Below are 26,694 nucleotides of genomic sequence, written 5' to 3' on the forward strand. Positions count from 1 at the left end.
GACCAGTGAAACAGAATAGAGTCTCCAGACATTGACCCAAACATATATGGTCAATTAATATATGATAAAGGAGCCATGGACATACAATGGGGAAATGACAGCCTCTTCAACAGGTGGTGTTGGCAAAACTGAACGGCTACATGTAAGAGAAGGAAACTGGATCACTGTCTAACCCCACACACAAAAGTAAACTCGAAATGGATCAAAGACCTGAATGTAAGTGATGAAACCATAAAATTCTTAGAAAAAAACACAGGCAAAAACCTCTTGGACATAAACATGAGCAACTTCTTCATGAACGTATCTCTCCAGGCAAGGGAAAGAAAAGCAAAAATGAACAAATGGAACTATATCAAGCTGAAAATCTTCTGTACAGCAAAGGACACCATCAATAGAACAAAAAGGCATCCTAAAATATGGGAGGATATATTCATAAATGACATATCCAACAAGGGGTTGACATCCAAAATACATAAAGAGCTCATGCACCTCAACAAACAAAAAGCAAATAATCCAATTAAAAGATGGGCACAGGGTCCAAACAGACACTTCTCCAAAGAAGAAACTCAGATGGCCAACAGGCCCATGAAAAGATCCTCCACATGGTTAATCATCAGAGAAATGCAAATTAAAACCACAATGAGATATCACCTCACACCAGTTAGGACGCCACCATCCAAAAGACAAAAAACACATGTTGGCGAGGTTGTGGAGAAAGGGGAACCCTCTTACACTGCTAGTGGGAATGTAAACTAGTTCAACCATTGTGGAAAGCAGTATGGAGGTTCCTCAAAAAACTTAAAATAGAAATACCATTTGACCCTGGAATTCATCTCCTAGGAATTCACCAAAAGAAAACAAGATCCCAGTTCAAAAAGACATATGCACCCCTATGTTTATTGCAGCACTATTTACGACAGCCAGTGTCCATCAGTAGATGAATGGACAAAGAAGAGGTGGTACATATACAAAATGTTACACTATTCAGCCATAAGGAGAAAACATATCCTACCATTTGCAACAACATGTATGGAGCTAGAGGGTATTATGGGCAGTGAAATAAGCCAGGTGGAGAAAGACAAGTACCAAATGATTTCCCTCCTTTGTGGAGTATAACAACAAAGCAAATCTGAAGGAACAAAACAGCAGCCGACTCACAGACTCCAAGAAGCGACTAGAGGTTACCAAAGGGGAGGGGCGTGGGAGGGAGAAGAGGATTCAGGGATATTATGATTGGTGCACATGGTGTGTGGGGGGTCACGGGGAAACAATGTAGCTCAGAGAAGACAAGTAGGAACTCTGTGGCATCGTGCGAAGCTGATTGCCAGCGGCGGCAATGGGGTACGGGGCGGGGGGGGACACGATAATATGGGTGAATGTAGTAACCACATTGTTTCTCTTGTGAAACTTTCAGAGCAGTGTATATCAATGATACCTGAATAAAAAAGAAAAAAAAAGTTCACATTATACCAATTGACTTTTATGAAAGACTTAAATGCTTTTCTTTTCCTTTTCCTGTTTCTTTTTCGCCGTCTCGCCAGCGGGTCTCGTGCTGAGTACCTGGTGCCCGGGGCGGCCGCGCTGGTCGAGGTGGCTGAGGGGCCGCCGCAGCGTGGGGGTGGCGCTGAGCCGGGAGTCCCTAGCTGCCTGCCATTCGCCCGCCGTCTCCCGGCAACGGGAGCGCGCGCCGCCAGCGCACAATGCACGCCCACCTCTAGACCCGGCGCGCTAGGGCAGGCAGGCAGTCTGGAGGAGAGAGCCGTGGAAGCCGCTCGCCCGCCGGTCAGAGCTCCCTCGTCGCTTCAAATGGGAGGAGTTTTGAGCAAGCTCCACCCCCCGCAGCCCGCCCCCGATCCGGAAGCCAGGAGCCGGCGCCCACCCGCGAGCCCGGCTTTCCTCGCAAGACGCGCGCGCCCCACAAGCCCCGCCCCGCCGGCCCCCTCAGCCCGCCGTGATCCCATTCAGCCCTCAGTCCCCACTCGTTTCCTCGGATCCCGTCGGAGGCCTTCCCGCCGGTAAGACACGCTGACCCTCCCCAGACGGAGGACTTGACTTTGAAAGTTTTTTTTTCTTAAGTCCTCAGGGGGCTTTGTGCCGTTTTTACCTCTTCAAATACCTTGGTGCGCGTCCACCGTGTCCTGTCTTCCTTTAGCCTCTACTATGAGATGTGCTGCCAGAACTGTTCCCTTCTTTCAGTTCTTTTTTTTGGGTCATTTTTCTATTCCTTTAATATTTAATTTTCAATTTTTTGGGGTATCATTAGTGTACAGTTACATGAGCAACGTTGTGGTTACTAGACTCCCTCCATTATCAAGTCCCCCCCTCATACTCCATTACAGTCTCTGTCCATCAGCGTAGGGAGATGCTATAGAGTCACTACTTGTCTTCTCTGTGGCTATACTGCCCTCCCCGTGCCCACCCCTCTACACCATGTATGTTGATCCTAATGCCCCTTATTCCCCCTTATCCCTGCCTTCCCACCCACCCTTCCCAGTCCCTTTCCCTTTGGTATCTGTCAGTCCATTCTCGGGTTCTGTGAGTCTGCTGCTGCTTTGTGCCTTCAGTTTTTTCTCTGTTCTTATGCTCCACAGATGAGTGAAATCATTTGATACTTGTGTTTCTCTGCCTGGCATATTTCACTGAGCATAATACCCTCTAGCCCCATCCACGTTGTTGCAAATCCTTCTTTCAGTTCTTAAAGCTCTGAACTTTAATACAGTATGGGTTTAGCAGAATACTTGGTAAATCACTTAAAATACCCCTGCTTCAGGTGAGACTACCTTCTGTCTGTATAGTACTCTAAAAGGTTTTGTTACTTTTTTATCTTTGGACCAATAAATTGTATCAGCCAAACTCAAAGAGGTTTACCCAGGAAACGTCCTGGATGGATATAACTTGGCTGATAAAGATGATTAGATTAAAAATACTTGTGTTTTCGTTTAGTCCCAGTTGAGTGATAACAACAAAATTCAAAACTTCGGTGACAACACTAGATCCTTGCTTGATAAGTACATTTGTTTGAAAAGGTGAACATTCAGGTTTTTAAAATGTTTGACTTTGGGTGTATATTTCTGATGACATAGCATAAGAATTTGAAGGATTCTTGTAAAATTTGTCCCTGCACGTCCTTACACACACTTTTCTTCCACTGTAGTTTTACTTGTGTGGGCAGTTTTTCAATTTCCCCCTCAAAGTTGTTGAATCCATTGCAGGGACAGCTGTCAAGTACCTGCCCTTTCTGCCCTTAGGTGGAATGGGTAAAGTTGCCATAAAAATGTTGTGTTTTGTGTTGCTTAGAGGCTTAAGCTCTCTGGAAAATAACTGAACCCACATGGTTCTTAAGGAATTTAAACTTTCTGTCATTCTTCTAAGCTGCTTTGATTCCATAATGTGTCTCCCATTCTCCACAGGGTCTGTGGGACTTCACACCACTTTGGCATAACACGTCCAAGACGATACCCAATCCAGCAGGCCCAGTATTCCTGTGTTCTTCCCACGCTGTGCCGGAATGGCGGTCACAGGAAGCGTGTGCTGTCTTGTGGTAATTCCAGAGTGGTGTGCAGGCCTTCGACAGTGAGGATCGCTCCTCCCGGGAGCAACCTGGCTCGTTTTCCAATGTAAGCATTGCTGGAGGAAAAGACTCCCAGTGTGTCCACTTTATTCTCCTGCAGTTGTTCATCTGAGAGAATAACTAACTCAAAGGAAAGGAAGAAGCTCCTTATGTGAGGGAGAAATCTCAAGTTCCAGTTACTGAGCAGTTTTTTATTTTCTGAGTTTTTCCCAAGACTGTACCTTAACAGCTAAGGGTCATTTGTGTGAGTGTATAAAGTACCCCTTTGCTTGTTGGATAGCTTCTGATTTCCAGCGCCTGAAGTTCATGCTGTGTAGCATGATGATCAGAATATCTTAATGCTAGAATCCTGTTTTCTGTTACAGAGCAGCGCAGATCCCTAAGGCCCCAGACCCGTGGTCAAAGGAGGCTGTTCTGCTTGCCCTCGAACTTTGGAAGAGGAAGAAAAGGACAGTGGAGGAGGAGGAAGACCAAATATCTGCTGCTGGTCAGGAGGACAAAAGAAGGTAACATGCCCTGCAGAGTACTCAACGTGCCTCCCACACGGGCTCCTGGGATTTGTTGAGAGATCACTCCCCAAAAGAATCAGAGGCCACCTCCTGTGTGTGAATGGCAGGTCCCCTTCTTCGGCTTTCATGGAAGAGCTTGGTAACAAGAGCTTTAATGCTATGCCTTTCATTAGGCACAGGTTACATACATTTTGTAATATACCTTTTCTATAAGTACTAGAGAAAAGCCAACAGTTACTGGCCACATCAGCTTCATACTTTTGATATAAATGTGTTAAATTTTATTTTGAGAGAATGCTGAAAGTCTTACCCTTGTGGTGGCCAGTTATTTGGGTGACCATCAGCTTAGGTGTCATGTTTGTGCCGAAGGAAATACTTAGCAAAGAACAGTGAAGACTGGAGTATGGTAGCTTTATGAGTAATGAGAATAAAACCAGTTTCATCATTTGGTTTTTGAAAATGTAACAAAAATAGAGGAAGCAGTCTGTTTCCTCGATGGAAAGAGAGGAAGTTGTAGGTGCTGAGAAAGCTGCAGAACTGCTTGTGGCTTTCCAAGGAGTCAGTTAAGAATTGTCTTGTAATTCAACAGATTCCAAGACCCACCATGTGCCAGAGCCTACTCCAGGTACTGTGGATAGAGCAGTGGGAAAGCAAAGGCCTCCTGGGACTTGGGTAATCAATGAAACAGGGTAATTATAGATTGTAAGTATATAAAGATTTTTAAAAAGCAGTGCTATAAAAGCGTCATGACAGAGGGGGAGCTCTGTATATAAGGTGGTCAAGGAAACATGCTCTGAGGAGACAGTGGGCCCTACATTTGAGAAATAGAACCATTGTCCTCATCAGTTACACCAGGTTAGCCATAACCTGCAGGTTCACAGCTGGCCATCTTTGATACTGTAGATGGCAACATTAGGTAAGGAAATACTAATAAATGCAAGTGTGTTCATTGGAAGATTGATTGGAAGTAACGTTGGAAGATCAGGTAAAGAATACTAGGGATATGCTTTACAAGTGAGCAGTCTGAGCTCATGTCAGCCAACTAAGCAGGAGTGGCAGAGGGAGATGGTGTGTTGGGAGTCAGAGAGAAAATAACTATTCTTATGGTCAAAACAGGTTTCTCATGTTCTCCAGGTTGGTAATTTGTCTAGACCCCAGTGAGCCTATAACTGAAGGCTCTGTGTTGTCTTTCCCATAATTGGAATAAGCAGTGATTATGTGCACCATGCGCAGGCCCTTATCTGTGACCTGTGAAGTTCTTCTCTTACAGACTGAACTAAGTGAGAGCACTGGGGGATGTGTGAGGGTGGGTCGCTAAAGTGTTTTTTTGTCTTTAGTTTACAGATGGTAGGATATTAAATTTGTGATTGCAGTGCTTTGGTGAGAAGTTAGCAAATAATCAGTACACCGGAATAGTTCAAAAGGTCTTGATGCATTTTTATACTTTTCTTATTAGATTAGGACAGTCCTAGAATAAATTGACCTTCCTGAATCTTTGAGATCTGAGGCAACCTTTTCTTGTCTAGCATGAACCTATGTTCTGTAGAAAGAGTATAAGATCCCAGGAATATGAGAGTATGCTTTAAAGGAGAGGTCGTATCATCTAACTGAGGGTTTGTGATTTGTCACAGGTGCCATGACAGCAGTGGGAGTGGCCATTCAGCTTTTAAGCCCGAGGTGGCCAACGGAGTCCCTGCTGCTTTTGTGCCTGAGTAAGTGAGAATCCATCTGGGTGAGGTTTCCTGTTTGGGAAAGGGTCATTATCAGACTTATTGACCTGTAAGTTTTCCTCTTTGAAGTCAGAGAGGAACATTTTGAGTAACTTGCCACAATAACTATTTTATCTAATTCTCTTTTACTATTTTTCTTTAATATGCATAAAATATGCTAAGGCTAAGAGGGTTTGTAGATACACTGAATAACCAAGTATGTAACAAAAAGATCACAAGGTTTGTGCAATGGATAGAATGCAGCAGTACGAAATTTAAGAAAAATGTGAGATTTCTGCCTTTTAGCTTAATTATATTTGAGGAAGAATTGGCTGGGAGGGAAAGAGGTTGGAAATGTGTGTGAAAAGGCTTGGACTAAGTTACATTTTTAAATTGAGTCAGCACGATGATATGGCTGCCAAAAAAGCTTAACATGCTCCTACTCTGGGCTGATAGCAGAACAAAGACTAGGAGGAGGCCGGTCGGTGGCGGTCCTGAATGCCTTAGTCCTGCTGTCCATGCAGTGCTGCTGGTTGGCTGTGCTGCCCTGCAAGAGGAGGCAGACACAAACCGAAATTCACTGCGAGAGAGTGAAGCAACTCATGATGTCACGGGGTGGTAGTGGGTGAGGGGGTTCTAAAGGTACATAAGCACTAGCCCAGAGGAGAAAAACCTAAGGGGTGTAAAGAAGTGAGGGAGGCAACAAACATCCACGTGCTGCTACAGGTGTAGATGCACTCATCCCACCAGTTCCTGGACTTGCTATGGGAATGAAGAAGGAGATATCTAAGCTGGCCTGTGCATACAGTAAAACAACAAATTTGACTGGATCTATACTGTTGGAACTCAACCAAGAATTAGGAGAAGTGCAAATTGTAGCGCTCCAAAATCTTACGACTACAGACTATTTACTGTTAAAAGAACATATGGGATGTGAACAGTCCCCAGGAATGGGTTGTTTTAATTTGTCTGATTTCTCTCAGACTGTTCAAGTTCAGTTGGACAATATCCACCATATCATAGATAAGTTTTCACAAATGCCTAAAGTGACTAACTAGTTTTCTTGGTTTCACTGGAGATGGCTGGTCATTACAGGTATGCTTTGGTTATGTAACTATACTCCCTTTATGTTAATGTGCGTGTGCAATTTAGTAGTTTAAAACCTATACATGCTGAAGTTACTCTACAAGAAGATATGTCAAAGAAATAATCAATCTTCCCAGGTTTTCTTCTGCCTGCTACTTCTATAGCTTTTCTTCTTCCTTCCTAATTACAACCCTTAAATTGAATTCATGCCTCATATCAAATTTACCGAGTATCATAATTCTTCCAAGTGGTAAAGATACCTCAAGACAAATGCTGGGCATAGAAGCTACAAGGCATAAATATGCAAAGAAGTAAAAAGCTAACCTTTTCAAACAATAAGGCTTCTATCTCACTTACCAACTTAACATTTCCCTGTATGGCCCCGGAAGGTGACTGGTTAGCCAGAGACGGGTAAGATTCCTCAAGGGAGGAACAGCCTAAGACAGGCACAGTCGCAGGGGGCCATCTGGTGAGAAAATGGGGAGCAGCAGAGGTGAGGCTTAGAACCTTCCCCCTCATGTTCTGAGAGAAATCTTCTGCATACATGGATATTTATTGCCCTTGTCTAGCTCGGATTAACACATAGTCTACAGGCACACATCTGATCATCTACATTTGCTCTCTTACAACACTAAACTCTGTTTTCTACCTTTATCTCGTATCTACCTACCACTTCAGCATTTTATTAAAAATAATAATAATAGAGAAATGTGGTATCCACATATAAATCAAGTTTAAAAATCAAATGAATATTCATATTTGAACTGACTGTGTATAATTCATAATGCATGAACAAAACCGAAAGCTTCTGTGATGACTGCCCTTGCACTGTTCACCATGTAACTTATTCACTATGTAAGAATTTGTACTCCATGTAAGAATTTGTTCGTTATGCATCAGAAGTTTGGAGACTGACGAAAATTAGGCTTGGGGTGGATTAATGATTGTGCATCGAGTATTGACCCCCCTATGCAGAGATTTATTGTTGTTAACAACTATTTGATCGGTGAATGTGAGAGATGCCCTCACAAATATATATATATATATATATATATATATATGTATGTATATATAAACACACTTCCAATTGTAAAGTAAATAAGTGACCGGGATGTAATGTGTAGCATGGGGAGTGTGGTCAAGATGTTGTGGCAGCTTGGTGTGGTGGTGGCTGGTACCTGGAATTATCATGTATTTGGATGTTGAATCGCTGTGTTGTGCACCTTAAACTAATGTAATGTAATACTGTTGTCAACTACCCTTCAATCAATCAATCAATCAATCAATCAATCAATCAATCAATAATAAATAATAAATAAATAAATAAATAAATAATAAATAAATAAATAAAACATACCATTAGAGCTAAAAAAAATAAAAAATAAAAAAATGTATCTTTTTTTGGTATCAGTCTACAATCACATGCAGAACATTATGTTTACTAGGCTTCCCCCTTCATCAAATGCCTCCCATACCCCATTACAGTCCCTCTCCATCAGTGCAGTGAGGTACTGTAGAATCACTACTTGTCCTCTCTTTGTTGCTCAGACCTTCCTGTGCATCCCCACCAAATTATACATGCCAATCATAAGGCACCGTTTCTTTTTCCCAAGCCTTATCCCTCCCTTCCAACCCATCCTCCTCAGTCCCTTTCCCTTTGGTAACTGTTAGTTCATTTTCGGGTTCTGTGATTCTGCTCCTGTTTTGTTCCTTCAGTTTTTCTTTGTTCTTATACTCTAGAGATGAGTGAAATCATTTGGTACTTGTGTTTCTCCACTTGGCTTATTTCACTGAGCATAGTACCCTCTAGCTCCATCCATGTTGTTGCAAATGGTAGGATTTGTTTTTCTTCTTATGGCTGAATTATATTCCATTGTGCATCTGCATCACGTCTTTTTAATCCATTAATCTACTGATGGACATGTAGGTTGTTTCCATTTCTTGGCTGTTGTAAATAGTGACGGGGTCCAGCTTCGCTGAGTCAAGCAGATCCTGAAGTGCGGAAGGGGGGCGAAGGAAACAAAGAAAAACTGAAAGCGCTGGGAGGGCTGACGCTCCTGCACATCGCCAGCAAAGCTTTATTCGAGTCCAGAGTATTTATACAGCAAAGAAGACACTATTCCAGGAAATAGCATTATCCAATAGACAATTAAGCACAGTATTGACGTCAGTGGTAGCCAGGCAAATGTAGGCACAGCAGGGCTCCTTCAGTTGCTCATGGAATGCGTAAACAGGATGTGCTTTGTTCTCCAATCCCGCCACATCAGCAAGTGGGGGAAGGGCATAGCCTGCTCCCCACAAAATAGTGCTGCAATAAACATGGGGGTGCATATGTCTTTTTCAAACTGTGCTACTGTATTCCTAGATTAAATTCCTAGGAGTGGAATTCCTGGGTCAAATGGTATTTCTATTTTGAGCTTTTTGAGGAACTTCCATATTGCTTTCCAGAATGGTTGAACTATTTTACATTCCCATGAACACCATAGGTGGTTCCCCTATGTCCACATCCTCGTGAACATTTGTTGTTGTTTGTGTTTTGGATGTCGGCGATCCTTACTGGTGTGAGGTGATATAGCATTCTGGTTTTAATTTGCATTTCTCTGATGACAAACGATGTGGTGCATCTTCTCATATGTCTATTGGCCATATGAAATTTTTCTTTGGAGACCTGTCTGTTCAGCTCCACCACCCATTTATTAATTGGATTATTTGGGTTTTGTTTGTTGAGCTGTGTTAACTCTTTATATATTTTGGTTGTCAACCCATTATCAGTTCTGTCATTTATGAATATATTCTCCCTTACTGTAGGATGTCCTTTTGTTCTGTTGATGGTGTTCTTTACTGGACAGAAGCTTTAAAGCTTGATATAGTCCCACTTTTCATTTTTGTTTTTGTTTCCCTTGCCTGGGGAGATACATTCATGAAGAAGTCGCTGATGTTTATGTCCAAGAGATTTTTGCTTGTTTTCATCTAAGAGTTTTATGGTTTCAAGACTTACATTCAGATCTTTGATCCATTTCGAATTTACCTTTGTGTATGAGGTTCGACAATGATCCATGTTTCCTCCTTTCTTGCAGCCATCACCTTGGCCTTTGGAGGTATGACCCTGACCACCAGCAGCAGGACCAGTAGCTCAGTCCTTGGCGGCACCACCTCTTCGCCCTTCACATCCAGGGTGTCAGCAGGTCCCACTGGCAGTGGTGGCTTTCAGATGAGCATGGCTGCCCCACACAGCAGCTCCACCACTGGGACATTCGGCGTTGGGTCAGGACGTAGTGGGAGAACTGGTCTCAAGAACCCTTTCTGGGGAGGGTTGAATCCGAAATCCCTGGGTGGAGTTGGCCAGAGCACACCCTCTACCTTCCACGTGGCCAGCACACCTCAGGACACGTCTGAGATTGCAGGTGAGATTTGGCATGGGCTCGGTCTGCAGTGCAAGGCACTGTTTTAAGTGCTGACACAGTCTCTGCTTTTGGAGCTGTACACTGTGGTGAAGATTTAGGTGTTTCACAGAGGTTATCCGTAAACACCATCAGGTAGCAGTGTAACTCATGACCGCAAGAGCTATTTATGTAGACAGCGGCAGCCTTTCAGAGACTAGAAAACGGAGGCCATGGCCGCAGTTCCAGAGTTGGGAGCAGGGACAGCAGCTTAGTATAAGAACTTTGTAGGCACAGGAGCAAAGGCCCAAAGGCAGAGACGAGCTTATGTTTTCATGAGCAGAGAAGAGCAAGTGCGCCTAGAGGTTTAGAAAGAAACGTGGGATAAAATGACATTAGGGGACATGCAGAAAGGGAGATAATATTCACAGCCTTAAAAAAATTTTTTTTTTTGGTATCAATCTCCAATTACCTGAAGAACATTATGTTTACTTCATCTCCTTCACCATCTACCGCACACATACCCCATTACAGTCACTGTCCATCAGCATAGTAAGATGCTGTAAAATCACTACTTGTCTTCTCTGTGTAGCCTAGCCCTCCCCGTGTCCCCGCACATTATAAGTGCCAATCATAATGCCCGCTTTGTTTTTCCCTGCTCTCATCCGTCCCTTCCCACCCATCCTCCTCAGTCCCTTTTCCTTTGGCGACTGTTAGTGCATTCTTGGGTTCTGTGATTCTGCTGCTGTTTTATTCCTTCACTTTTTCCTTTGCTCTTATACTCCAGAGATGAGTGAAATCATTTGGTACTTGTCTTTCTCCACCTGGCTTATTTCACTGAGCATAATACCCTCTAGCTCCATCCATGTTGTTGCAAATGGTGGGATTTTTTTTCTTCTTATGGCTGAATTATATTCCATTGTGCATTTGTATCACATCTTTTTTATCCATTCATCTACTGATGGACATGCAGGTTGTTTCCATTTCTTGGCTGTTGTAAATAGTGGTGCGATAAACATAGGGGTACATCTGTCTTTTTCACACTGGGCTGCTGTATTCTTAGAGTAAATTCCTAGGAGTGGAATTCCTGGGTCAAATGGTATTTCTATTATGAGCTTTTTGAGGAACTTCCATATTGCTTTCCACAATGGTTGAACTATTTTACATTCCCACGAACATCGTAGGAGGGTTCCCCTTTTTCCACAGCCTCGCCAACATTTGTTGTTGTTTGTGTTTTGGATGGTGGTGATCTTTACTGGTGTGAGGTGATACCTCATTGTGGTTTTAATTTGCATTTCTCTGATGAGAAGCGATGTGGCGCATCTTTTCATGTGTCTATTCGCCATCTGAATTTAATCTTTGGAGAACAGTCTGTTCAGCTCCCCTGCCCATTTTTTAATTGGAATATTTGCTTATGGTTTGTTGAGCTGTGTTAACTCTTTATGTTTTGGATGTCAACCCTTAATGAGATCTGTCATTTTTGAATATATTCTCCCATACTGTAGAATATCCTTTTGTTCTGTTGATGGTGTTCTTTACTGGACAGAAGCTTTAAAGGTTCATATAGTCCCATTTGTTCATTTTTGCATTTGTTTCCCTTGCCTGGGCAGATACGTTCATGAAGAAGTCGCTCATGTTTATGTCCAAGAGATTTTTGCCTGTTTTTGTCTAAGACTTTTATGGTTTCATGACTTACATTCAGGTCTGTGATCCACTTCGAATATACCTTTTTGTATGGGGTTAGACAATGATCCATATTTCCTCCTCTTTTGCAGCCACGACCTCAGGCTTTGGAGCTACAACCCAGATCACCAGCAGCAGGACCAGTTGCTTAGTGTATGGCAGTACCAGCCCATCGCCCTTCATGTCCGGGATGCCAGCAGGCCCCGCTGACAGTGGGGGCTTTGGGATGAGCGAGGCTGCCTCCCACAGCAGCTCCACCACCAGGACGTTCCACTTTGCGTCAAGGAGGAGTGGCAAAAGTGGTGGTACAGCCCCTTTCGAAGGAGGCTTGATTTAGAACTCCCTGGGTGCAGCTGGCCAGAGCACACCCTCTGTCTGCCATGTCGCCAGCACACCTCACAACACATCTGTTTGCAGGTGAGATTTGGAATCGGCTCGGTCTCCAGTGCCAGGTGCTGTTTTAAGTGCTGACAGTCTCCGCTCTCGGGAGTTGTATAATGTGGTGAAGAGACAGATGTTATCACAGATGTTATCTGTGAACAGCACCAGGTAGCAGTGTAACTCATGACTGGAGGAGCTACTTAGGTAGTCAGCGGCACCCTTTCTGACAGAATAGGAAACTGAGGCCATGACCAAAGTTCCAGAGTTGGAAGCAGGGACAGCGGCTGTGTGTGAGTGTGTTGCAGGCATAGGAGTAAAGGCCCGAAGTTAGAGATGAGCTCATGTTTCCATGAGCAGAGAAGAGCCAGGTGTGGCTAGAGGTTTAAAAAGGAAAGTGGGATAAAATGACATTAAGAGAAAGGCAGAAAGGAAAATCATTCATGGCCTTTTAAAATGTAATTTTTTTTTTTTTTTTGGTATCAGTCTACAATTACATGCAGAACATTATGTTTACTAGGCTTCCCCCTTCACCAAATGCCCCCCATACCCCATTAGAGTCACTGTGTATCAGTGTAGTAAGGTACTGTAGAATCACTACTTGTCCTCTCTGTGTTGCTCAGACCTTCCCCCCCCGCCCCGATTATACATGCTAATCATAAGGCCCCCTTTCTTTTTCCCAACCCTTTTCCCTCCCTTCCCACCCGTCCTCCTCAGTCCCTTTCCCTTTGTAACTGTTAGTTCATTTTTGGGTTCTGTAATTCTGCTGCTCTGTCCTTCCTTCAGTTTTTCTTTGTTCTTATACTCTGAATATGAGTGAAATCATTTGGTACTTGTCTTTCTCCACCTGGCTTATTTCACTGAGCATAGTACCCTATAGCTCCATCCATGTTGTTGCAAATGGTAGGATTTGTTTTCTTCTTTTGGGTGAATAATATTCCATTGTGTATGTGTACCACATCTTTATCCATTCGTTTACTGATGGACCCTTAGGTTGCTTGCATTTCTTAGCTATTGTAAATAGTACTGCCATAAACATATTGGTGCATCTGTCTTTTTCAAACTTTGCTGCTGTATTCTTAGGGTAAATTTCTACAAGTGGAATTCCTGGGTCAAATTGTATTTCTATTTTGAGTTTTTTGAGGAACCTCCATACTGTTTTCCACAGTGGTTGATCTAATTTACATTCCCACCAGCAGTGTAGGAGGGTTCCCCTTTGTCTGCAAACTCACCAACATTCGTTGTTGTTTGTCTTTTGGATGGTAGCGATTCTTACTGGAGTAAGGTGATACTGTTTCCTCCTTTTTTGCAGCTACCACCTCGGGCTTTGGAGCTACGACCCAGACCACCAGCAGTGGGACCAGTAGCTCAGTGTTTGACAGCAGCACCGCATCATCCTTCACGTCTGGGGTGTCAGCAGGCCCTGCTCACAGTTGGGGCTTTGGGATGAGCGTGGCTGCCCCCCACAGCAGCTCCACCACTGGGGGGCATTCAGCTTTGGGGAGGACAGAGTGGGAGCAGTGGTGGCACAGCTCCTTTCTGGGGTGGCTTGAGTAAGAACTCCCTGGGTGCAGCTGGCCAGAGCACACCCTTTGCCTTCCACGTGGCCAGCAAGCCTCAGAACACGTCTGTGTTTGCACATCAGATTTGGAATGGGCTCGGTGCCGGAGTCCAGCTCCAGCTGAGGTGTGGGTCACGAAGGAAAGGACAGCGTCAGCGAGTGAGATGAATGAGGAGACAAAACACACAATTAAAGTTGTAACATCTCCTGACATCAAGCAGCAGGGTCTTTATTTTTGTGTCTTTTTATGGTTTTCATAATGTTGAACATTTTTTAAAATTATGAATAATACATTCCTTTTTCTGTCAGTTTACAGAATTTCAGCTTACTACCCTTAAGTAAATATTATTTCTTCTAATAGTAGCCATTTAAGATTTAATTTTTAACTTTCCCCTAGTCTATTGTAATTAGTAATTCATGTAAGCTACATGCTAGGTGGTAAACAGAAAATGGTGTAAGACGGCATGTGGGTTAAGCGTGTGGGCTATGATTTTTACTTTAAGCATGTAAGATTATATAGACTTTTAGATATGTGTCTAAGGCTATATAAAGTTTAAGCAGGTTATATAAAATGCAAGCTATATGTGTTTTGGTTATTAACTATAACTATATTATTAGTTACATGCTATCCTACACATGTGGGTTGAGGCTTACATCTGAAATCTAGGGACGGTACTCCTATCACCCATTCCTTAACATTCCTATGAATACAATAAAAACACCTTATTTTTTTTATAATATTCATTCCACAATTTCAGATGTTTACACCTTTCTTCCTGCGTTTACAGGCACCAGGGCCTTGCAGTCCTCTTTATCCTTTATATAATAACACTAAATCTGCTCTTACTACCTTACTATTAATATAATAATATTTTATAAATTTATCATAAACTTTTGTATATGGGATATTTGTCAATATAAATTTTATTTTGATCATAAATTCTTCCTATGAGGGGGTTACCAGAGGTGTCTTCTAATATTATAAGCAACATAAGGGCGGCCCTGGGCAGTGGGGACTATTAATCTTTATTACTTTGCTGTTTCATATGTTTCTTGGGAGAATGGGTTTTTCCATGGCCTAGGTTCCCATAACTCCTTCTCTGCCAATATTCTAAAGAAATCCTGGTTAGTCATGTTTGAATTGTTACAAAGGGGAGGACAAACTGCATCTAGTTTTAAGAGAGGCCTGGGCTGTTCTGCCTCACTTATTTGTGGCAGTACGCCTGGAACGGTTGGTCCCATAACACTGCTTTCATTTCCGGAATTGCTGCTTTGATCAATATTTTGGGTTATGTTATTTACTAAAAGTGAATAAATCTTAATTACATAAGATTTCCCATATATGAGCCCAATCACCAACATCATAACTGCAAAAATAAGTGCGGGAATTAGCAGGGGCCAGCTATGAGGTTTCCTGTTTTCAGGATTCCTCCTCGTGCCTGGACCTTGTCAAACAGCATGAGCAGCATGGCCTGCACCAGCTCGGTCTGCAGTGCCAGGTGCTGTTTTAAGTGCCGACATGGTCTCCGCTCTAGGAGCTGTACGCTGTGGTGAATAGAGAGATGTTATCACAGATGTTATCTGTAAACAGTGTCAGGTAGCAGTATAACTCATGACCGGAGGAGATATTTAGGTGGTCAGTGGCAGCCTTTCTGAGACAATAGAAAATGGAGGCCATGGCCATAGTTCCAGAGTTGGGAGCAGGGACAGCGGCTGGGGGTGAGGACCTTGCAGGCACAGGAGCAAAAGGCCCAAAGGCAGACACAAGCCTAATGTTTTCATGAGCAGAGAAGAGCCAGCTGTGGCCAGAAGTTTAAAAAGGAAAGTGGGATAAAATGACATTAAGAGATAGCAGAAAGGAAGATCTTTCATGGCCTTTTAAAATGTTTCTGTTAAAGTACTAATGGAAGTCACTATAGAATTTCAGGCAGAAGGAAGTGATTTTATTTGCCATGTGGAAGATGCATGATAAGTAGTTTGGGCCCTGGTAGATTCCGTTTTCCTCACTGAATATAAGAGCTCCTTGGCACGGGTTAGGAGGAGATGTGTACCAAGGAGGGCCTCTCAGTAGTCATTTCGGAGATGGGGAGAAAACGACGTGTGAGAGCTGTGCCGGGCAGTTCTGAAGTCTGGGAAATTGTGGTTAGGAATTTGAAGCAAGGCCAGTCAGCACAGTTGTGTCTGCCCAGCAACATTCAGCCTTGAGGTATGGACCTAATATCAGTGGATAGAGAGTAAACCCAACCTGGTTAAATGGCACAGGGAGCAGGAGGGGCAAGGGGCTGACTACAGGCCCTGATGAGGCAGACGATCCAGAGTGGGTGCGGTTGGCATGGGAGCAGGGACAGCACTGTGCTCGCAGCCGAGATCTGGGGGTAAGAGCAGTTCCGGGTTGTGATAAGGTGTGACCCCAAGAGGTTGGGTGTGGGGGAAGAGTACATTGCAAGATCAGCACCTCGGAGGGCACCCTCCCCACCTCAGGCCTAGACAGATATAGTTACATGAGAGGATCTTCCCAGAGAGCCGCTGTGGAGGGTAGCCCAGCACTGGGCAGGAGACTCCATGAGGGCAAGCATGTGCAGGAGACCGAGTTCGAGTGGGCCTCTGGGAGGATGGGGGCTGACTGTGGGGTGGGGCTGCGGTGAAGTAGAGGAGAGGTGGCAGGCAAACGGGGAGGAGACATAATGTTAGTCCTGAGAGAAGAGTGGTCCACTCAGTGTCCCCCTCAGCTGCGTTGTGGTGCCCAAGGGAGTGCACAGGTTCTCCTCAGGTGGCCAAAGGACAGCTCGGGCTCTGCTGGAGCACAGGGGTTAGGACCCAGTCACCCGTGTGCTTCCTTTCCAAGGGGTGAGCTGGATAGTGCTGTGGGCTAAGGGATCCTGTGGGGATGCGTTTGCAAGCAGACCTCCCCCCAGTTCATTACCGACTGATTTGACACCTTTTGCTTGTGGGCCTAGTTTCCACTTCTTTGCAGTCTCTCCATTCTAGGCACATCCACACCCACCTTTGGTCAGAACACCCCTGGGGTAGGTGCATCAGGCAGCAGCCTCTCCTCTGTGGTGTCCTCAGCACCTGCCCAGGGCTTTGCTGGACCTGGAACCTTTGGTAAGCCGCAAGTCTCTCTAGTCAGGGTGACCTGCATGTTCCTTGAAGATGGGATGGGGTTGTTGGGGTAGCACTATTTTCCTTGGTCCTTGTCCCCACCGCAAAAAAGAATCAAAAGGCAGAGACACAGCAGTGAAGCAGAGGAAAAGTTTTATTTAAAGTACTTACAGAAAAAGTGCAGGCAACTTCAGAGAGAGACAGCACCCTGAAAGGTTGAAAAGAAAGTTTAAAGTGAAAAGGTTATGCACTTAGAAAGTGCAGGCGACATCAGGGAGAGGAGCGCCCTGAGAGCTTGGGGGTTCCCCCTTTTAAGGATTCTTCAGGAATGTGACTAAGGGCTGGTGTTGCAGACCTGTTGGGTGGTCTTTGAATAATACTTAGAACTAACTTAACACAAGCAACTTCCTGCTGTGATTTCTCCCTGGGAGCTGAGCCTTCTTGGTCTGGGAGCATATCAAACAAGACTGCCTGGGGGGGCGCCCCCAGGGTGGGCTGAGATATTGTCTGTTTGCTAAAGAGTAAGTTAAGAATCTTACTTCTTAAATTCCTGGGTATTAAAACACAATCTTATTTTTAAGATGAAATCCTTCCTGCCTGTGACTAAGTTGTTTATGCTGGGCTTGTTTGCCATTATTAATCGCCCAGATTGCAAACTACTTGATTAGGGCCAAAGGAGAAAAAAAAAAACAGCATGTAGGTTAAGTCTAAAAAATAAGCTGGGCCTGCATTATTAACACAATAACGCCATGGGCTATTCTGAGGTACCCTCCTTTCTCTGGGGAATATTCAAACATTCCAGGCCAACTTGCTCCAGGCTTTTTGAGCTTTAACTGATCCACTCTGGGTCATTTTTAGTGGGCTTTTTCCTGACCTTATTCTCTTTCCATCCCACTCATATCTATTTTCCTGCCTAACAGGGAGTGGTCCCTTCCCCTCTGGGAAAAAAACAGGCTAATAAGCAGAAGAAAGATGTGACATCACTGGCAGTCAGGTGCCGCTGAGGAGCCATTTCTAGCAGAAGTGCAAATTAAAACCACACTAAGGTATCACCTCACACCAGTCAGGATGGCCACTATCTGAAGACAAGAAATAACAAATGCTGCTGAGGATGTGGAGAAAGGAGAACCCTCCTACACTTTGGTGGGAATGTAAATTGGCACAGTTGCTGTGGAACACAGTATGAAGGTTCCTCAAAAAACTAAAAATAGAAATACCATTTGACCCAGTAATTTACCCCCCCAAAAAAAACAAAATCCCTGATTTGGAAAGACATATGCACCCCTGTTTATTGCTGCACTATTTGCAATAACTAAGGTATGGAAGCAACCTAAGTGTCCATCAATAAAATAAAATATAGATAAATTTAAATAGACTAAAGGATAGATAAATTTATCTAAAGGATAACGAAGATGTGGTACATATACATAATGGAATATTATTCAGCCATAGAAAGAAAAGAAATACTGCCATTTCCAACAACATGGATGGATCTAGAAGGTATTATGCTCAGGGAAACAAGCCAGACAAAGACAAATATTGTATGTGTTCACTTATTTGTGGAATATAAAAACAAAGCAAAACAGAAGGAATAAAACAGCAGTAGACTCAGACACTGAGAAGTGACTAATGGTTACCAAGCTGGTGGGGAAAGAGGCTGAGGGGGATAAAAGGATACAATAATTCACAATCACAGTATAATTTGGTCAGAATAGTAAAGCATGGAGAACATAGTCAATGATTCTGTAACATTTTTCTAAGTTGATCAACAGTAATCACACTAGAGGGGGTAAGGATTTAATTATATGCATAACTGTGGAACAACTGTGTTATATATTTGAAACTAAAAGACTGTATATCAATGATACTTCAATTTTTTAAAAAAAGAAAAGCCTTTTAATTAAAAAGATTTTCAATATTAGAATACATTACTAAAGGTCAACCATGGAGTTTTCATATCTTCTAATCTTAGCATGTTAGCCAACCACCTACCTTTGATTATAAATTTAAGGACTTGATGGATTAGAAAAAAACTCTCCCCCATGCACCTAATTCAAGAACTGCTTTTCATTACTCCCAAGAAAATTATACTCAAAGCAGACTGACATTTCCTATAATCTAGGATTCTGTATCTGTATTAGTTTTTATTAAAAAAATCTAAAACACAGCTTTCATAAATCCATTTATGTTCCTGGTGGTGATGACAGAAGATTTTAGAGAAGACCTAAATTCCATCAGAAAATACTAACAGCGATCACACTGCAAAAATAACTTAACATCAGCTTTCCCTACAAGTAATGTCATTTTATTATTAATTTTTCTTAAGTTGGGGTAAACTGTTTTATCTCCTTTGTGTGAATGTTTGCAATGCCCAAAACATTCCATTAAATTCACTCTATTGTTTTAAACAGGAAATACTTACATTATTTGTCCTCCAATGGTTGACTTGCCAGCATCTAAAAGTAATCATCAACAATGTGTAAACCAGGTGTAAAAGTCAAAAACCCCAAATACCAACAATTAAATACACCAACAGCTGAAGGCATCATTTAGCTGATATAAATACATCTTGCAACAGCAATTGAAATGATAGGAATTTGAGGCACACGTTCTGACTAGTTACCTTCCTCTTTGTAAAATGAAGCTGCTAAGATCTCCTGCAGCTCAACAATGACTGAGAACTGCTTTACTGATAAAGAAATGAATTTTTGGACAGATTCCTCCCTGACCGTTAGCTTAGAGCACAGCAACAACAGAATATAAATTACCGCAGTGGAGCCTCAGTGGACAGCAAGAGCAGACCAGGACTGAGAGCTCCATTTAGGTGGTCGGTGTGCCTTTACAAATTTCAAAAGGGTTCTCGCTACTAAAAAAGAATAGGGGAAGCCAGAGATAAAGAGAAGGAAAAAGGACACATAATCCTGTATTTTCCTTTCACAATTTTGGGAGTAAGTCAGACAGAGAACACCTGAATAAATAAAATAGGGTTTTGTTTTGTGCTAAACCAGCAACCTGACTAGCATCCACAACTCACTCCAATTAATTTCTTACATTATGCAAAATCAAACTACTTAGTAAAGTCAATCCTATAAAGTTAACAGAATAACTGAAGTTCACAAAAAAAATAGGCACATTTTCTAGAATGTTAATAAATGTAATAATATGCTGAGCCATCATCAGTGGTCTAGAGACCAATTATGCATCATACAAATATACTGTAGCTTATTTTCTTCCAGCTTCTATTCCATTATACAACTGTTAATCGGTCCAACCTTCAAGAATAAAGTGCTGGCAATTTTTTGCCAGCTAAAAAATCAAGTTAAAAGTCAAGACATTTAGATCAATTCCAGTTTCACTAAACATCTCCAAGTAGCCAAGTAAGATGTTCTGTTTGTTGTACACAGTAACTTTGGTCATTTCTTACTGCTGTGAACCCAACTTACCTACATGCCCAATGAATACTACATTTACATGTTCCTTCTTAGGAGCACCTGGCGGTGTATCCACAGATTTGGGTTTTGCTATCTCCTCTTCCTCCTCCATCATCTCCTGGGCACTTTCCTCTGGGGGCCTTCCACCTCCAAAGGAGCCACCCACTGGCTCTGCTTCACTGATGTCTTCTTTGTGCTCCCATGATTCTTCTGGGGACATTTCTGTCTCCCCATTTTCTACTGAAATAAGGTATTTTAACTCAGTATTCTCGTAAAAAATTTAGAGTCTCTACTTTAAAAAACAGATGCTTTCAACAACAAATAGAACTTTGCATATTTAGTTCCACTTTCCAATGTCTAGTGACACATAGGAAAGTATCTTTCACAACAGAAATGGATAATGGTTTTCAAGCTGGCCTCACTGCTGACATCAGAGCTCTGACTCAGAGACTACAAGAGATTGCTATTTTTTTAAAGCTTCATTTCATAAGGACAAACAAAATGTGAACAGGAGATGTATCATCTGTAACAGCCCAGTAACTCCAGCGTCAAAATGCCCTGACAGTGGAAACAAGGGAAACTTTAAAACCAGAACACAGGATTTAGGGGCTCTTTTCTTTTTCCTCTACCAGTAATATATTTGGTATCAACTTTTTGGAAATATGAAACCCTTAAAAATAAGAAAATTACAAAAAGGAAGGAATTTCTCACAAAGTAAATGGAACAAGTACAACTATTTAAACTGACTAGCATTCTTCCACCCAATTCCTCTATATTGACAACTACTAAATTTATCACGGCATTGTCAATCCAAACACAAAGATTCAATGTCAGTGTTAAATGTAGGCATTACAATAATCATAACACTTACATGTGCACCTTAAATCTTGAGAGTGAGTTTCATAATACTGTATTAATATGGTCAGAAATTTTCTTACCAACAGGTTCTGAAAGTTCCATGCTAACAACTGAATTTGAACCTAGACAAGAAATTGAGATATAATATATATTTACAAAACAATATTTAGCTTTATACACTACAGACAACTTAAATGTTTTCTCAATTAGATATTCAGAGTCATATTGTAGATGTTTACCTTCACACGACTGTTCCTCTTGAGAAAGTTCCACAGGTGCTATTTAATAGCAATAAGTTCTATTAAAAATTGAAACTATACATCTATTTTATTTATGTTCTAAAATACATTAAAAACATAAGTTCAATAACCCAACAAAATCTCAATAATCCAGACCTAACTAATGGCAACTAACTCAGGTTTTCAAACTATAAGTCTGTTTAACCTACTTCTAAAAATCTACCCATCACAGCCAATTTTGAATCCTTTTAGTAACTGAAATGTACTCATAAAAGTATGCTTATTCTCATATTTTGCTTCAGAAACTTTTCTGTGATATATTTAAAGAGTATTCGGCAGCATACACAGATCAGATTAATGATTTTGCTCAACAAAGACACATTACTTCTCTAGTTTCTCTTGGTAGCTGTAGTCAAAGAAGGCGACGATTAGCCCTTTTAAAATTCTATAATCATACGTGTTTTACCATCAAGATCCTTGAATAAATTCTATTTGATACCAATAAAATAAAAAAAGGACATTTGTATAAAGTCCCTGAAATGTGTATGGGCCCTTGCAACATCTCAGAAAAGATGATTAAAATGACACTGGCTTTGTCTCTCTACTAGAAATCTAAGATCAAGCAACAATCCAGTTTCCACAATTGTCACACTGAAAATCTACTTATGATATCACTGAAAGAGATATATGAGAAATATATACTGATACTTAAATGTTTAAGTTTCTTTTTATATCTGAAAGCCTAATGATACTCTGGTATGAAAGTGCCCTTGCTTTAAAGAATCTCCAAGATGCAAAAAAGACACTGAACAATTTGAAGTCACATTAATCCTGCACACCAATAAACAGTGAATTCATAATCTGCCAAAGTTATATTTAAAATCACTCCCCTGGAGTTTTAAGACCTGTAAGTCAAGAAAAGTTTTGGGCCCAATCTTCTATAATATGAAGTAGTGAAGAAAGGAGTTTCTTGCCCCTGAAAGGTAAAGGGCAACCAAGATCTCTTGAGAAGTGACATGCTTGGTTCACTGCTGCAATTGATCCTACACAGTGGTATTTGGATGATCTTAGAATGGAAAGACACCTCAGCCAGCAAAACCAGCATGGCTCCCACCGCGGTGCAGTACAGCTGGAGAGGAGAGGATAAGCACAGAGGTAACAGAGGAGACACCAGACAGGTGCAGGAAGGTAGAGTGAATGGTCTAAGACACCCCAAACTATGCGATTAGCAGGATGTTAACAGAAATGGAAAAAGCATTTGAACTAGGTTTGGAAGGAAGAGGAATTGTATTTCACAAAAGATATTTTTTTCACTTTCTATTTCAAAGAAAAGTTTACAGGTATAGTAAGGAAAAATCACTCAACTTCCAGAGAAAGTCAGGCAGTGCTAGGTGATCAGGCTGACGTGCGAACCTCAGGATGGAGGAGGCAGCAGACGCTGGTGCTGAGAGGCCAGCACTGGGCTGACTCCTGGCTTTAAAACCTACAGTGTCATGTACAAGTTGTGAGAGGCAATTATTTCACTGAATCATGGAAATGGCATGTCATCTGCCTGAGAGAACTGCTTAGAGCACTGAATGAGAATAAGCATTTGTTTAGTTTCAATTAAAGAACTCCTCGCACCTAAGAGATATTCAACAAGTGACTCCCCACTCCCTAATATGTAATGAGCCATCAGTTCAATTCTCTCAACTAACATGTACTGCACATCTATTATGGGCCAGACAGGGATAGAAACACTCACAAATCCACAGTGCTGGAGGCAGGGTTGGAGGTTGTGGCAAATTACCCTAAATCCCTTTAAATTTTTATTGAGCCCTCATGTGCTGATTGCTATCTTATTTAAGCTCCCCCCAAACCCTATGAAGTAAGCGGTAACTTACCAAACATTCTGACATATTCGAATGGGCTTCTCCAAGTTACACAAATGCCACCTTGCCCTTCCTCAGACAGCCCCTGCTGAAAATCCCTCAGTAAAAGTAAACCGAGTAAGTGATGACACAGTTAGGATGGTCAAGCATTGTAAGGCAAGGAAGACGGAGACAATCAGTATGGGGGGCTCTCTCATCACTTATAAGACATCCCAAACTGCAAATGGGCTTTATAAGACCCAACAGTACACACACCTCAACACCTGGTTCTACAACCAACTCTTAGATTTACAAATATACAATACATGCCTAAGGCTGTAAGGCACCTCTCAGGACAGTGACATCAGTCATAAGACTACCTCCATGGCTGCATAACGCAGCATAATAAAAATCTGTTCATGGTTTCATTTTTCAAAACACCCTACATTTATAATGCATTTGTCTTGAGTTTGTACAGCTTACAGAGGCAGGGACAGGGTCAAGTACAAACAGCAATTAAGTTATTAATATACACGTAATGATGACATTAAAGGGCCTCAAAATAAGAAGCTGACAATAGTTTCCCCAGGATGGAAGAAAAAAAGCTTATCCTTGCATTCAGACCACGGATCACGTTACAATTCAAATGGCAATGGTGGCAACATCTGCGAACTGATGTTTTTGGAGCAATGAACCAGAAAAATCACAGATACAGCAACATGTTCTTTACATTTAAACTTGTCAGTGTATTTGTACCCAGTCTCTTCTCTCACACACATCTCCAACCCTTTCTCATTCTACTCCTATTATTCATAATATACATCACATCCAGATTTACTCGCTACTAATGAGCATAGGCTTGTAATTCTACCAGCTCCAAAGTCACTTGTTCATGGCTGGCAAACATAACCATTGGGGCTTGATTTCCAAGTCCTGCACACTTCATATCTGCTAGTCGAAGAGAAGTTAGTCAACCTCCCAAGGAATGAAATCAGTTTCATATTTCCTAATGGTATCTCCATGTTCAGAAGATACATCCTCATCAAGTACACACCCTCATCAAGTATTCAAAAAAGAACAATTCTAATTAGGTGGGAAAGTTTATCAGAAGTGTACTAGTTAATAAAACTGCCATACCTCAAATTAAAAGAAACGAATGCTATCCTTTATGGTAAAGGAAGATTAATGAACTGGCTGTGATAAAAGGTATATTACCCAAAATTTTAAAACAAGAAGTGAAAGATTTTACCAAAAGACAGTCAGGCAACAGTACTGCCTATGGTTTAACAAAGATGATACTGTGAATCTTAAAACTAGTTAAAATTTGATAATGGTGCAATAAGCCAGACACAACAGATCACAGGTACAATTCCATTCACATGAAATATTCAGAATAGGTACATTCATACACACAGAAAGTAGCTTGGTGGTTGCCAAAAGCTGGGAAAAGGGGAGTGTTAAACAATTGCTTGAAAAGTATGATTTCCTTTGGAGGCGATGAGACTGTTTGGAACCTTGAGGTAGTAAGCTGCACAGCACTGTGAATGTACCAAATGCCACCAAACTGTTCACTTTCAAATGGTTAATTTCATGTCATATGGATTTCACCTCAATTTTTAAAAATACAATTTTTTTAAAGATTTGATTATGGATCAAAGGACTTTAACACGGAGATCTTACTTGGCCAGATCATGGGTACAGTGAAGGCCACACTCGTGGTGGGCTGTGAAAACCAGGTTTCAATTCAAGTTATATTTTAAATATAAAAGTCTGGCCAATTCTTAAATTGCTTAACCCACATAGTCCATAAATCAGCAACTTAAATGTGTACTGCTTTATATGTATAAAACTAATCTTTCATCTCTTTACACACAAAACAACAATATGCAAAAGTCATCCTACTTAAATTTCTTAGTCCTGTTGGCTAAATGGTGTTCATTATTAATGAATAAAAACTTCAGTGCTGTCGCAAAAGTCACAAGTGTCTTACGCTACCTTGAAGTGAGAAACATTGTGACAAAATTCTGTCCAATACAAGCTTCTGCAATGATGGAAATGTTCTGTTTCTGTGCTGTGATATGACTGTCACTTAGCCACGTTGTGGCTATTAAGCACTTGAAAGGTGGCTATGACCAAGAAACTGAATTTTTAATTGAAACATTTAGTTTTAATTAATTTAAAGAGCCATAAGTGCACAGTTCTAGATCCTCTTAAGGAATCTCCTCAATTGTAGTACAAATCTTTCCACTTTTATCCCACCCCCCACCCACCCCATTACCCAGCTTATGATGGCTCTTCTGAGCTCCTCTAGGGTAGGACCCTTCTTGCAGCTGTAAGCACACCCACACACAGATCTCAGTTTTCGTTCCCTAAGACATTAGAAACTTCCAGAATGAGTGTGGTTTTCTGAAATACAGAGCCTTTTCCCATCTCCTGTAAAGTCTCCACAGGCTGAAACGGTGTACGTACCGAGTAAGTATGTAATTCACTGTGCCTGGACTGCAGCCGTTTCTTTTGGTTTTCAGAGGTCACTAGTTCCTTAGAGTCTTATCACTTCAGTTTTCTCACCATCTGTAGCAGTCCACCTATATATTTACTGCATTTCCATCAGGGTTCGATAGACTAAAAACAACTTTGTATGTGTCAGTTTTCCAAGAAGGGGTTAGAGAAACAATACTGAAGAGATGCTGAAGTACAATTTGCATAAGAAACTAAAAATTCTCTAGCACCCAGATGACCATACACTCCCAACCAAATCCGCCTGCCTGAGGTATTTTTCTCCCACAGACAATACTGAAAACCAGTAAAGGCAGACATCACAACCAAACGCCCACACAACACATGAAATGTCCATGGTTTTGCCTTAACTACCTATGCTCTCAAAATAAAAAGGTACAATGCTATAGCGGTGAACAGAACTGTTTCAAATTATCTCACATTATTTCCTAAAATGTAGGAAGAAGTGATTTCAAAGTAGAGCATTGCCTACTTATCACAACGTCACCCTGCTACTACTGAGACAGAACAGGGAGGCGGTGCCATAGGCCACAATCTCACGGACTCAGTTGCTGAAAAAGTGTCTCAGCCAAAAAGACCTTTTCATAGCAAATCACAGGGAGAAGACTAGCTGAGTTATTATTACTAGAATAAACTTTGAAATCAGACGTAGAGTCTAACCCTGGCTCCTCCACTTACTAGGAGATGTCACCTCATTTATTTAGCTTTTCTGAGCCTTAATTTTCTTATCTATAAAAGGGCTCAACATAACCTCAAAAGATTGTTGTGAAGATAAAAGCATATGAAGCAAGTAACTGCTCAATAAGTTTACCATTACAAG

At 41.7% G+C, this 26,694-nt stretch overlaps 1 protein-coding gene and 1 long non-coding RNA gene across 2 annotated transcripts; both read left to right on the top strand.

Annotated features, from left to right (window-relative positions):
- Positions 1–1,777: 1,777 nt before the first annotated feature.
- On the top strand, positions 1,778–14,088 carry LOC118928531 (nuclear envelope pore membrane protein POM 121-like). The gene is made up of 7 exons (XM_057486956.1): positions 1,778–2,015; positions 3,411–3,617; positions 3,937–4,077; positions 5,712–5,792; positions 9,953–10,279; positions 12,031–12,355; positions 13,629–14,088. Exons 1-5 carry the CDS (start codon positions 1,807–1,809, stop codon positions 10,005–10,007), a joined length of 693 nt encoding a protein of 230 aa, XP_057342939.1. The 5' UTR covers positions 1,778–1,806; the 3' UTR covers positions 10,008–10,279; positions 12,031–12,355; positions 13,629–14,088.
- Positions 14,089–16,746: 2,658 nt separating this feature from the next.
- LOC130679129 (uncharacterized) lies at positions 16,747–18,854 on the top strand. The gene is made up of 2 exons (XR_008992120.1): positions 16,747–16,982; positions 17,900–18,854. It is a non-coding gene; the product is annotated as an uncharacterized LOC130679129 (long non-coding RNA).
- The last annotated feature ends 7,840 nt before the right edge of the window (positions 18,855–26,694 follow it).

The sequence above is a fragment of the Manis pentadactyla genome, chromosome 10 (assembly GCF_030020395.1).
Source record: "Manis pentadactyla isolate mManPen7 chromosome 10, mManPen7.hap1, whole genome shotgun sequence".
NCBI classification, from domain to species: domain Eukaryota; kingdom Metazoa; phylum Chordata; class Mammalia; order Pholidota; family Manidae; genus Manis; species Manis pentadactyla.

Bases quoted from the DNA above. Each gene is read 5' to 3' on its own strand.
- LOC118928531 (XM_057486956.1), top strand. From the start codon at position 1,807: ATGGGAGGAGTTTTGAGCAAGCTCCACCCCCCGCAGCCCGCCCCCGAT. The intron at 3,618-3,936 runs GTAAGCATTGCT...TTTCTGTTACAG, and splicing joins AACCTGGCTCGTTTTCCAAT to AGCAGCGCAGATCCCTAAGG. The intron at 4,078-5,711 runs GTAACATGCCCT...GATTTGTCACAG, and splicing joins GGTCAGGAGGACAAAAGAAG to GTGCCATGACAGCAGTGGGA.